This window comes from Gekko japonicus, unplaced genomic scaffold, assembly GCF_001447785.1.
Source record: "Gekko japonicus isolate JY-2015 unplaced genomic scaffold, Gekko_japonicus_V1.1 scaffold964, whole genome shotgun sequence".
Lineage (NCBI taxonomy): Eukaryota > Metazoa > Chordata > Lepidosauria > Squamata > Gekkonidae > Gekko > Gekko japonicus.
Genome location: NW_015164214.1, coordinates 306039 through 319528, shown reverse-complemented (window position 1 = coordinate 319528; position 13490 = coordinate 306039). Strand labels below are relative to the sequence as shown.

Here is a 13490-nt window from a genome sequence, read left to right as displayed (position 1 = left end):
ACTGGAGGAAACACACCCATGAGTGAAATGGAAGCTCCCTGAAGACCGGTCCAGGTAATGGCAAACTGTACCAATCCCAATATTTTCCTTTCCTATACTCTCTCCAGCCCTACAACCTCCTCTATCAGATGAAAAAAATCTGAACTGCACACAGTGTTCTAAACATAAATGCATTATTAAAAAAAATATTCTTATTTGTAATATTTTATTCAAACCCCCCACCCCTCGTTGTAAGCTACCTTGACTTTATTTTTGCAGATGCAGGACGAAAATTGGTCAGTCAGTCATAGATCTATATGATAATATTAAGAAAATCCCTTTCCTAATAATTTTTAACAGCTAATTTGCTTTTTTTCCTCCTGGGTTGCTGAGCTGGTGTTTTCAAAGCCTTTGACTGTCTTCCCGAGATCTATTTCCTGATTAGCTATAGCCAATATAAGCCCAATCTATGTACCACTTGATTTATAACTTGTTTCACAAGTTCCTGAACTTCTTTATATTATGCTTTGTAATTACATGTTTGATTATTACTATCATGGCAGTTGTACTGCTGGTACAAATCCCACGTTATGCATGGGATCCACACATATCCTACAGTTTCTCCACTGCTGAAAAAGGAAGAAAAGTGTCCTCTTTGACTGTTAGGGTTGCCAGGTCTCCCCTGGACACTGGCAGGGGGTGGCAAGTAGCACTGCCAGCTCCAGGTTGGGAAACTCCTGGAGATTTGGGGGTGGAGCCTGAGGAGAGCAATGCCATACATCCCACCCTCCAAAGCACCCACTATCTCCAGGGGTACTGATCTCTGTAGTCTGGAGATGAGCTATAATTCCGGGGGAATCCCCAGATCCCACCTGGAGGTTGGCATCCCTATGAACACCCAAAAAAGAGGTTATGTTTGGAATCATGGTGCCTGCATGCACCAAAACCATATGGAACAGGGGGCTGTACTTAGCAAGAGAAACAGCAGAACTGGAATGAAAAAAAGCTGTTTGGATCCAACCTATGACTGGATCAAGAAGAAGAAGAAGAAGAAGAGGGGGGAGGAGGAGGAGATTGGATTTATACCCCGCCCTTCACCTTGGAGTCTCAGAGCGGCTTACAAACTCCTTTCCCTTCCCCTCCCCACAACAGACACCCTGTGAGGTAGGTGGGGCTGAGAGAGCTCTGACAGAAGCCTCTCTTTTCAAGAACACCTCTGACAAAACTATGGCTTGCCCAAGGTCATCCAGCAGCTGCAAGTGGAGGAGTGAGGACTCAAACACGGTTCTCCCAGATTAGAGTCTGTGCACTTAACCACAACCACCAAACTGGCTTTAACACAAGGGAGGATGCAATCCATAGTCCAACATACATGCACCCAGAGGCTTTGAGCCTTGTAATGAACTTCAGGAGGAAAACAAGATAAACAATAGAGTGAGAGAGAGAATGAAATATTACTATGTTATTTTAAGTTAGCTGTATATACAGCTTGGTTGTTCCAGTTTAGATAAAGTTTTCTGATTTTTCATGAATGATAAAAGAAAGACATGAAATCCACCTTGTAATCCACCCATGCAAGCTAGGTAACCTGGTGTCAATGCAAATACATCCTCTAGAAATGCAAATACATCCTCTAGAAATACATCCTCTAGTTGTAATGTTATGAGGTCATGTGTAAATCCAAGCATGTGAATCAACCAAAGCACAGTGTAGCCTAGCTCGAAATTCAGGTCTTTATCCATTTTGAGCAAGCAAAAAGGAACCCTTCAATGCATCCCTCAGTTATTTAGAACAGGGAGCTTGGTTAGCAGGGCTAGTATTCCTAGGAATCATGGGCAGGGTGGAACAAGCCATAACTGATAGTCCCTTAGTCTCTGTAAATCTTAAGGAAAGAGATTGCTAATACAGTTTTCTAAATAATGCAAAGTATCAAAAGCATGACAAGCTTGAAAACACCTCAGACTGGTCTGCGATTTTCCAGTTTTGAAAATATTATTGCCCTGACATGGATAGCCCAGGCTAGCCTGATCTCGTCAGATTCCAGAAGCTAAGCAGGGTTGGCCTGGTTAGTATTTGGACGGGAGATCACCAAGGAATACCAGGGTCAGAGAGGCAGGCAATGGCAAACCACCTCGGTTAGTCTCTTGCCTTGAAAACCCCACCAGGGGTCGCCATAAGTCAGCTGCAACTTGATGGCAAAAAACAAAAACAAAATTATCCCAAGAACAGCAAACAGTTAAACCATAGCACCTGGTTAAAATTTGGCATACATAGACCCAGTCTCTGATGTTTCGGCGGAAAGAGATGTTGAGGAACCAGGCTCAAAGGAAGAGACGCTCCTGATTAGAATAGGAAACGTAGGGCTAACCAGTGTGAGTTAATATAAGGTGTGTAGTGTGATCAGGTCAACCCAAGTATTACCAAAATAAATGTTAGTCTTGCAAAAAAATCCACAAACACTTCTAGCCCACTCATATCAGTGTAAGCCATTTGTAGTACAGTCCTGAAAACGGAGGGAGAGGGAGGGAGGGAGGGAGGGAGGGAGAGAGAGAGAGAGAGAGAGGGAGAGAGAGAGAGAGAGAGAGAGAGAGAGAGAGAGAGAGAAAACACATCATAGCCATATTGCAGAAACATCCTTGCATGGGCATCTGGAAGAGATTCTCTTCTTCATCTTAGATGAGCATGCAAAAGCCTTTTTTAAGCCACCTGATTATCCTAGAGAAATAGGATGGAAAATTTCACCCCAGCATGGTTGAAGGATGCAGTACTGAAAGCAATTAAAAACAGGAGTTCGGAAGATCCTCACAGACAGGGGTTTGGACAGTTATTTAATTCATTTTCAGTTTTAAAACATTTAAATGCCTTTTCTATATTTCCAGTATAACCCAACGTGATGTACAGATATCTTACAGAATGAGAACAGAATCTAAAGAGGACATGAAGGTTTGCACACTCCCCAAATGAAACACATCCACTTGTGTCTCTGTTTCCAAACTCTAGTATTAGTGCAGGACTCTTAGTTTGAATAAAACTTCCGCGCACTCATCAGACTTAGTTTTCATAAATTCTGCTCAGATCCCTAATACCAAACATGGCGTCCCCACCAGTGTTCCCTCTAAGCAGAGTTAGTGTGAGCTAGCTCACAGGTTTTTAGCCTCCGGCTCACACATTTTTGTCTTAGCTCAGGAAGGATGGCTCCAGAGCAAACTGATTTATGCAGCAGCCAAATCGCTCGCTCACAACTTTAGTGCCAGTAGCTCACAAAGTAGAAATTTTGCTCACAGGATTCCACAGCTTAGAGAGGACATTGGTCCCCACGTGGCTCAAAGAACCTTTTCAGTCTGTTGGAGTGAAAAATGCACTTGCACAGAGATCACAAATTAAAGACAAACAAAGGAGATATTGCACAGAATAAAGGGTTGCCATGCCAACCTTCAGGTTAGGCCTGGAGATCGCCTGGAATTGCCACTGTTCTCTAGGTGACAAAGGTCAATTCCCCTGGAGTAGATGGCTGCTCAGGAAGGTCCGTAGGGTTGCCAGCCCCAGGTTGGGAAATACCTGGAGATTTTGGGGCTGGATCCTGAGGACAGCAGGGTTTGGGGAGGGGAAGGACTTCAGTGTGGTGTAATGCCAGAGAGTCCACCTTCCAAAGTGGCCATTTGCTCCAGGTGAACAGAAGAAGAAGAAGAGGAGGAGGAGGAGGAAGAAATTGGATTTATACTCTGTCCTTCACTACCCGAAGGAGTCTCAGAGCGGCTTACAATCTCCTTTCCCTTCCCCTCCCCACAACAGACACCCTGTGAGGTAGGTGGGGCTGAGAGCTCTTTCGAGGACTGCTCCTGAGAGAACAGCTCTGAGAGAACTTGTGACTGACCCAAGATCACACCAGCAGCTGCATGTGGAGAAGTAGGGAATCTAACCCGGTTCTCCCAGAACTTAACTAGTGCACAAGTCCACGCTCCTAACCACTACACCAAACTGGTCTCCGTCACCTGGAAATCAGTTGTAATCCCAGGAGATCTCCAACCACCACCCGAAGGCTGGCAATCCTAGGAGGGTGGACTGTATGGTGTTATACCCGTCACTGAGCTCCCTCCCCTCCCCTAGACTTGGCAACCCTACACTGATGTGTCATGAGGTGTGGGCTGCCATTTAACAAGCATGATCAAAGCCTGCAACATCAGCAGGAGGCCTGGGAGGGGGAGAAACAAGTGGCAAGAGGAGGGGGGAAGGAAGGAGCAAGCAGCAGCAGCAGCAGGTGGTGATGTGGGCCAGGAGATCTCCAACCACCACCCTGAGGCTGGCAATCCTAGGAGGGTGGACTGTATGGTGTTATACCCGTCACTGAGCTCCCTCCCCTCCCCTAGACTTGGCAACCCTACACTCAGAGCTATTTTTGGGCACGAACGTACAGGAACGGAGTTCCGGTTGGCTCCTGAGTTGGCCACGCCCAGCAGAAACTCATTAGCATAATAGGCCACACCCAACAGCAGAGACTCATTAGGATTGGCCTCATTAGGGGTGTGTGGCCTAATATGCTAATGCACTGCACTGTCAGGGTGGGGCCTAATATGCTAATGCACTGCACTGTCAGGGTGGGGCCTAATATGCTAATGCACTGCACTGTCAGGGTGGGGCCTAATATGCTAATGCACTGCACTGTCAGGGTGGGGCCTAATATGCTAATGCACTGCACTGTCAGGGTGGGGCCTAATATGCTAATGCGTTCCTGCTGTTGAGTGTGGCCGATTATGCTAATGAGTTCCTGCTGGACTTTTTGTACAAAAAAAGCCCTGCCTACACTGATGTGTCATGAGGTGTTGGCTGCCATTTAACAAACATGATCAAAGCATGCAACATCGGCAGGAGGCCTGGGAGGGCGAGAAACAAGTGGCAAGAGGAGGGGGGAAGGAAGGAGCAAGCAGCAGCAGCAGCAGGTGGTGATGTGGGGCTGCCAGGTCCCTCCTGGCCACCGGCAGGGGACGTCGAGGTAAAGTTGCCAGATCCAGTCTGGGAGACTCCTGGAGTTTTGGGGGTGGACCCTGGGGAGGACAGGGACCTCACTGGGGTGCAATGCCATAGAGTCCACCCTCCAAACCATCCACTTTCTCCATGGGAAGTTATCTCTGTAGTCTCGAGGTGAGCAGTAATTCCCGGGGATCCCCAGGTCCCACCTGGAGGCTGGCATCCCTATGGTGATGGGAGAACTGGCAGGGAAGGCTGCAGGGAGGGGGAGGAGGAGGAAGCAGTGGTCGAAAGAGGAGAGTTGTGTGAGAGAAAGGCAATGACTGGAAGGTGGGGAGCTGAACGGGAGGAGAGGAAGTAGGGGCCAGTGAAAGGGTTGTCAGCTCTGGGTTGGGAAATATCTGGAGATTTGGGGGTGGAGCCTGAGCAAGGCTGGGTTTGGAGAGGGGAGGGACCTCGGTAGGATATAAATGCCATAGAGTCCGCCTTCCAAAGTGTCCATTTGCTCGAGGTGAACTGATCTCTGTTGCCTGGGATCAGCTGCCTTCAATGTTCCCCCTAAGCTGAGTTAGCGTGAGCTAGCTCACAGTTTTTTACCCTCTGGCTCAAACTTTTTTGTCTCAGCTCAGGAAGGACGGCTCCAGAGCAAACTGATTTATGCAGCAGCCAAATCGCCCGCTCGCAACTTTAATGCCAGTAGCTCACAAAGTAGAATTTTTTGCTCACAAGACTCCACAGCTTAAAGGGAGCATTGGTTGTAACCCCAGGAGATCTCCAGCCACCACCTGGAGGCTGGCAACCCTAGCCAGTGGGGCGGGATGCACATTAAAGAGTGTCACGCAGGGCTCTTTTTGTAGCAGGAACTCCTTTGCATATTAGGCGACACACCCCTAATGTAGCTAATCCTCCAAGAGCTTACAGAGCTCTTCTTACAGGGGCTACTGTAAGTTCTTGGAGGAGGGGTGTGTCACCTAATATGCAAAGGAGTGCTTATAGGTTTTCAGGTGCCCTGCTTTAGTAACCCATTCCTGGCTATCACAAAGCACTCACAACTGCAGACTGGCTTAGTGGCCTTAACTAATACACAAGGTTAAGGCGCTGCAAACTTCAAACTCTTTCTGCTTGGGAGGCGCTCAGAATGTTCGCCTGCAGTGACAGCTGGACACGGGCAGTGGGTGGGACCTGATTGGTTCTTTTCATCTGGAGAGAGGAAGTGGCTGAAGACCAAAGAATAACAGCAGTGAAGTTCTCTTGGCTGAAGAAAGAAAAGAAGATGTCTGGAGATTTAGTAAAGTCTTTCCTTGAACCTAATCAGGAGTCTGTTGCAGTTAAAAGACAGGAGTCTGTTGAAGTTAAAAAGAAACAAACTGATACTGAAATAAAGTTTTGTTAGTATTCAGTTAGTTTGTTAGACCTTAACACTGTTGCCTTCATAAAGTCAAACCCAGGAGCTGTACATTGGCTCATTTGGGGATTGCAGTAACTGGACAATTTTTCCTCTACATTCAGTTTCTTTGATTTTGTTCAAGATCCATGATCTAAACCAATGATTTTCAGATTACAATAATTTTGAGGAGTCCCTCTACTTCCAGTACGTTTTATTTGTTTTACTAACTCTTTCTCTCATGTGCAGTTGTGTAGTGCAATTTAACTTTTATTAAAATTAACAGAGACTTCTTGTATTTTTTAATCCTATGTTTATGAATAAGATTATTCTATATGATGTAATGAGATAATTTATGTGATTCTTTTTTGTATTCAGTCTGGAAGTGAAACGGGAACTTTTCCTTAAGTACTTCAAACTGGGGCTTGTACCACTTATTGAGTTATCATATTATAATTATCATTATTAGTCATTGTGTTATTTAATTCATTCATTTATACCCTGCCATTCGTCCCAATGGGAACCCAAAGCGGTTTACATTGTTCTCTCCTCCATTTTATCCTCACAACAATCCTCTGAGGTAGGTTAGGGTGAGAGAGTGTGACTGGCTCAATGACACCCAGCAAGCTTCCACGTCACAAGTGGGAATTCGAACCTGGGTCTCCCAGATATTAGTCCAACACTCTTAACCACTACACCACAATTCACCACCACTGGTAGTAGAGGTAGTACCAGGACTACCACCACCACCACCACCAGCACTACTACTACTAGGCATCATTGTCTAAAACGCATACTGTATCTCAATTTTAAAATAGCACACAGCATGTATAGGGTTGGATTGCTGATAAAATAGCACATAAGAACATAAGAGACGCCAATGTTGGATCAGGCCAAAGGCCCATCCAGTCCAACACTCTGTGTCACACAGTGGCCAGAAATACCAGGTGCCATCAGGAGGTCCACCAGTGGGGCCATAGTATGTATAGAGTTAGATTGCTGGTGAAAAATGGGGAAGGGGTGTCCTTTGACCACCAAAAAGGCTATGTTGGGAATCAAGGCTATGTTGGGGACAAACGAAAGCCATATGAGGCACAGGCTATACTAAGGAGAGGAATTGGGGGAAACTGAGCTAAAACATTGTTTTGATCCATCCCATAGTGCAGACAGTATAATTCCTTCCCTAGAACACAACATAGATACCTCCTGCACTGGGAGTTGCCCTAATGTGGCTGTCGGAACCATGAGTTAAATGATATAAGTTTGTGGTTTGTACCTCAGGTTAGCCATGAACTAAGGGTAGACGTAGGCAAGACTGTGTCTTTTTCAGTACTTCCCACCCAGTATGGTTTCATCTCCCAAACCTTCTAGTTTAGATATTCCTTAAAAGCATGTGGCATAGATCCAAAGGTAATTAACAAAAATGGGTTTGTGGTGGATTAAAATGCAAAAGAACACTCACCACGATGAATAAAACCTTATTGTAGTCTACCAATAGTATACACGTATCCAATACATACATTATATTAACAATTCTGATTTCCAGGTTTTCACCATATACTGGAGACTCTTGCAACTATATAACTTTATTTTCTAACTGAAATCCTCACAATAATAAATTGTAACACAGTATTTATGGGGTGTTAGAATTTATTACTGTGAAGATTTCAGTTAGAAAATATATGGTCAACCCAGAATCTCTCCAGAATCCCTCTCCCAACAATAAACTTCAGTTCAAGGCAACTCCCTTTGGATGCAAAATCATAGCATCCGAGTGTTGAAAAGGAACCACCAAGTTCAACCCCACCCACAACTCCTTCTCAAGCTAGAATCCTCCACACATTGCCCTATAACAGGTTAATCCACATAATCCAGGACCGGTAGCAGTGTTCTACAAACAGATAGGATAGAGCCAATAGGATATGGAACATTGGAAGTGTTTTCAGATATTTAACCCAGGAGTTTTCAGATTTCCCTCCAAAAAACCTAGTGTGTCTGAATGGACTATAATTTATTTAATCATCCCCCCTCCCCACAGGAGAGTGGTAGCTATACAACAAGCATCCAAATGGTGAAGCTAAAAGCATCTTTACTGAAGGTAGGAGCAGAGAAGTTATGCATTTAAGCTGCAGGAGACTCTACACCTTGCTCCAATCAGCAAATGTGAAAAAAAGGCATTTTAAAACAGCACTTTCTCCTGCCAGCTGCTGGAGTGCTGGATGTAAATCTCCTGCCCCCAGTGGGCACTTAGTGACCCTACTGTGTGGACATTTCTTCCAGGCTTTAGCCACAAAGTGTGTTCTTTCTCCTTATCATTGCCTGAACCTTTGAAGCACTCTTACATGACTGCCTGTTGGTTCTTTGCATTATTGATTAGAATAAACAATACTCATGCACAAAGAAAAGAGCCATTTCTAAAAGCAGGAAGCCATGTTAGTCCATTTAGAAAAACACATTGTCACAACCTGAATTCTTTTGCACTGGGCACAAACTTCATGTTGATTTATCTTTGTCTTTATACAGCCTCCTGAGCCACCATCTTAAGGCAAATTCCAGCAGGCTAGGCCATTACATATGGCAGGTGGTCCTCCATCTCGATCTGTATAAGTCACATCTGTTTCTCTTTTCTCTATTTTTTTTTAATTCCACTTGAGGAAGCATTCAATAAACTGTAAAACTGGATCATGGTTTTGTAACTGTCGGCTGTTATTAAATACTGTTGCGGTTTGGATTGTTTTGGAAGATCCTCTTGCTCAAACTCAATATTCAAATGAACCGTCTGAAAAGATCGCTTTGAAACCTGTATACCAAGACCTTCTATTATACTGACATAATTTCATTTCTGGAAGCTCAGAAAGGTAGGTACTACATGGAATAAGCGTTCCAAATTTTATCCCTTGCAACAGAGACATTTCAGAATACACTGTTTCACCAGAACTGAATCTTACAGGTTTCATATTTAGAATTGCCAACTACTACTGAGGGAAAAGAAGCAATTTATATGACACCTTCTCCAATGAACACAACAAGTGGAAGCAACGATGGGGGAATCACAGCAGGGTCTTTAAATGATCTAGCTGTTCACTTCCACAAGAAACAGCTCATGACCGATGCTCCCTCTAAGCTGTGGAGTCTTGTGAGCAAAAATTCTACTTTGTGAGCTACTGGCATTAAAGTTGTGAGCGACCGATTTGGCTACTGCATAAGTTAGTTTGCTCTGGAGCCATCCTTCCTGAGCTAAGACAAAAACGTATGAGCCGGAGGCTAAAAAACTGTGAGCTAGCTCACACTAACTCATCTTAGAGAGAACATTGCTCATGGCCATGGTTCTACTCTTGAGAATGGTGTAATATGTGCACAGCAAAGTTAAGTGAGATTACCCATTCTCTTCCACAAACTGTGAAAGGGCAAATCACGATTCTCCTCCCCCAAGTTCAGTGAATAGAAGCTGCAATCTCATGTCCATCTTTGGCTCTAACCGTACACGGCTCATTCAAGTAGACTGCTCACATGAATAATATTTTTGCAGACATGAGCAGCTGGAAGACTGTCAGAAATTCATCCAAATGACCATTAGGAAAAAAGGTGTGGAAGTGTTTTTTCCCCATGATATTTATTGTTGTAATATCCTAGGAAGATACAACCACCAGTCCTTCAAGTCCATTGTTTAATGGAGGTTAAAGCAGCAAGTTCTTCAACTGACATTACATCCCATACTTTCGATAGGACTTGTACGCATAGACTTCTGACGCATGAGTTTCACACAGCAATCAATCTTGATTGACTGGTTTTATATACTACGATTATTTCTTGCTCGAGTCTAGACATCATCTATTTACTTTTCCTTAGAGTACCGGCGGTCTGATGAATTATTATGACTAGCTCAAGCAGATCTCAATGGATCAGTGCCGTGGTGAGAAGCTACCTGAAAAGCCACTCTGAGCTTTCGGAAGGAAGGGACAATACACGCGTAATAAAGATTAAATATTGGTTTGGATTGTTCAACTTTTAAAACAGAAATAAAAGGCAGCTCTGCCAAAGAGTATAGTCATATTTTGATAGTTACGTCTTAGACAATGACACTTCTAAAAGACCACATTTAGAATTTCTGAAGCTCCACACCACGCTTCAAAGACATAAGCATGGTCTTGGGAGATAAATCTGTTTTTTTAAATGAATAAAAGCATGAACGATCAGGAATTTGGTAGCCCTGTTGAAATGAACAGGACCTGTGCACGAAAACGGGATCTCTCATGCATGTTCCATTAATTTTAGTAGTGTTTGTATGAGAGTATTTCACATCAGGCTGTATCCACGAAAGTGGATGGAATGTATTTTGGACCAGACTTGCATGTTGGGTGTACTTCTGAATTTGTTCATTGTCTCCCTGAAACAGGCAGCCTTCCTTTAAAATTCCTTCACAAAAACAACTTTGATGTGTGCTTGATTCCTACAGAGCTTTAGTAAGCAAATCACATCTGTCCCTTTGCTTCTAATAAGCCAAATTACTTTTACTCACCCCCCCGACTTTAAACTCTCTAAAATAAGACTATGGATCTGTTTGCAGAAAGCACAGTTCCAGATCACACACATCCAAACACACCAAACTTGGGATGAAATATTTTCTTCTTTTAAAATTTCCCCCCACAAAAGATCCAAAGAGCTACTTTAAGTGTATCCAAGTCACTCAACATAAACACTAGGAATACCAACTCTTCTACCTTGAACAGCAGACTACCATATTATCTCATCAACTGCTTTTAAAACTCTCCTCGGTTTATGCTTGGTGTGTGGATCTACTTGTCAATGTTCCCTCTAAGCTGTGGAGTCTTGTGAGCAAAAATTCTACTTTGTGAGATACTGTCATTAAAGTTGTGAGTAAGCAATTTGGCTGCTGCATAAATTTGTTTGCTCTGAAGCCATCCTTCCTGAGCTAAGATAAAAATGTATGTGCCGGAGGCTAAAAAAACTGTGAGCTAGCTCACACTAACTCAGCTTAGAGGGAACACGGCAACTTGTACAGTTATTCAGATTCAGTTCCCTACATATTTATAGTAAAAAAAGAGTTTTTAATTATTATCTTTGGGTTATTGTAAATACAGCATGAAAAATTCCTTAAACCAGCTTTATTTTGCAAAAAACGTCTGCAAACATTGTCCTAATCTGCTTTGCAAACAGTACCTAATTGTGTTCCTTCTGTGTTCCTTGAACAGGTAGACTTCCCATTGGCTACTGAATTTCATGATCAGCAGAAGTACTAGAGTGACCTTGGATGTAAGTGGGCTGCACTTTGACAATGGGAAGAAAGCCATTATTTTGGGTGTGTGTGGTCCTTTCTTTGGATCACTGGGCATCTAGGTCCTTCTAGAATTTATAGGTTGCTTAAGTGAAATGGGGAGCTGCGGTGGCTCAAGTGGTTAAGACGCTGAACTGCAGGCTGTGGAAGGTCGGTAGTTCAGCAGTTTGAGACCCGGGTGCCACATGACGGAGTGAGCTCCCGTCTCTAGTTCCAGCTCCTGCCAACCTAGCAGTTCTAAAGCAAGAAATTGCAAGTAGATAAATAGGTACCACTTTGGTGGGAAGGTAAAAGCGTTCCGTGCGCCTTGGTGTTTAGTCATGCCGTCCACATGACCACGGAAACGTCTTTGGACAGCGCTGGCTCTTCGGCTTTGAAATGGAGATGAGCACCGCAACCCTAGAGTCGGATTCGACTGGCTTTCGAGCAAGGGAACCTTTACCTTTACTTTAAGTGAAATGGACACTTTTGGGGAACTGAGTTGGACTGTACCGAGATTGTAGCTGATTTTCTTCCAGGATTTCAAACATTTTGATTAAGTGATCTGACAAACTGGGCATCTGATTAAGATTTTTAAAAAAGATGTCAGTAAAACGATGCTGGGAGTTTCCTTCTCATTCACTTCTTTTGAATGCTACTGATGTAAACAGAATGGGTTGGTAGGCAGGACTGAAAACCATACTATGGATAATAAAAACTTTCAGAGTCAGAACAAGATTTGCATAAGCTGTAATAATTCCCCAGATACAGTTGATGAGCATGTCCAATGACCAACACAACACCATAGACGTTTTGGCCTCTAGGGTCTTCCTCAGTGGTCAATAATACATACTTTAAAAAAAACCTTAAAAAGCTATATATCAATCCTAATCAGGTGTTATTATCTCATATATTGTGTGGTATGATGTAGACTTATAAAGCAGGCCATGGATCTCTTCACATGGGAACTGCATTTACGCATAAATCTTCATGGCCCTTTGACTAAATGGCCCTTTGACTTCCATTGCTGGTTGATGACACACACATCCAGAAATATTGGAAACTGTATACAGATTATTACACCAATGAAGATTTATGCCTTAAAGGCCGAAACATGCATGGTCTTGTGTTGGTCACTGGACATGCTCATCAACTGTATCTGGGAAATTATTACGGCTTATGTCAAGCTTGTTATGACTCTAACGCAGCCTGATAGTCAGGCCTTGTGTTTTTAATTTTACTACTGTGTACACCATATAATAAACATTTATTTTGATATTATCTTATCTGCTGTAGCATTATCAGCATATTTCAGGTTGAGTTGTTTCCCCCTTTTCCTTCATTTAATTAAAACTTTCTCCAGGCCTGGAGTAATCAGATAGAAAAAATAACTCTAAGCCAACAAGTTCTTCTCAATGGGGAAGAACAGTGAATAGAAACACTTCTGTTCTAATAATGTTTTTCAAGATTGTCTTGATTGAATTACTCACCAACAATGACTGCAATGACAGTGAACAGAACAAAAAAATTCTTCAGCAGGTAACTTTTAACATCATCCTTTGTGATACTTAGCACCCTCTTTTTTGCCATGACTGTACGTTTCCGAACGCCTTGCTGGAAGCGTTCCATCCTGTTGCTAGACCTTGCGTCTTCTCCGTTACTCTTCGTCATCTATATCTTGGGAATATGTCTTTATAAATTTGCAATGTTAAAATTTTCCCAGAAAAAAATTGAAAGTTCTTTCTCCTGGAGCAAGGATAACAACCACCTAGAAAGAGAGATAGAGAAAGAGAGGGAGACGGAAAGAGAGAAAATATGGATCAAACTATGAGCTTCAAAACCATGAGCGGTGACATTTTATCTGACTGGAAAACAGAATTATGTATT

The 13490-nt window shown here is 43.2% G+C and overlaps 1 protein-coding gene across 1 annotated transcript in view; it reads right to left on the bottom strand.

Annotated features, from left to right (window-relative positions):
• Positions 1–13274, bottom strand: part of SLC1A3 (solute carrier family 1 (glial high affinity glutamate transporter), member 3) — a 77722-nt gene extending 64448 nt beyond the window's left edge. The window contains exon 1 of the mRNA XM_015408475.1: positions 13094–13274. Coding sequence (XP_015263961.1) covers positions 13094–13274 — 181 coding nt within the window. The remainder of the gene's footprint in view (positions 1–13093) is intronic.
• Between the last annotated feature and the right edge of the window lie 216 nt (positions 13275–13490).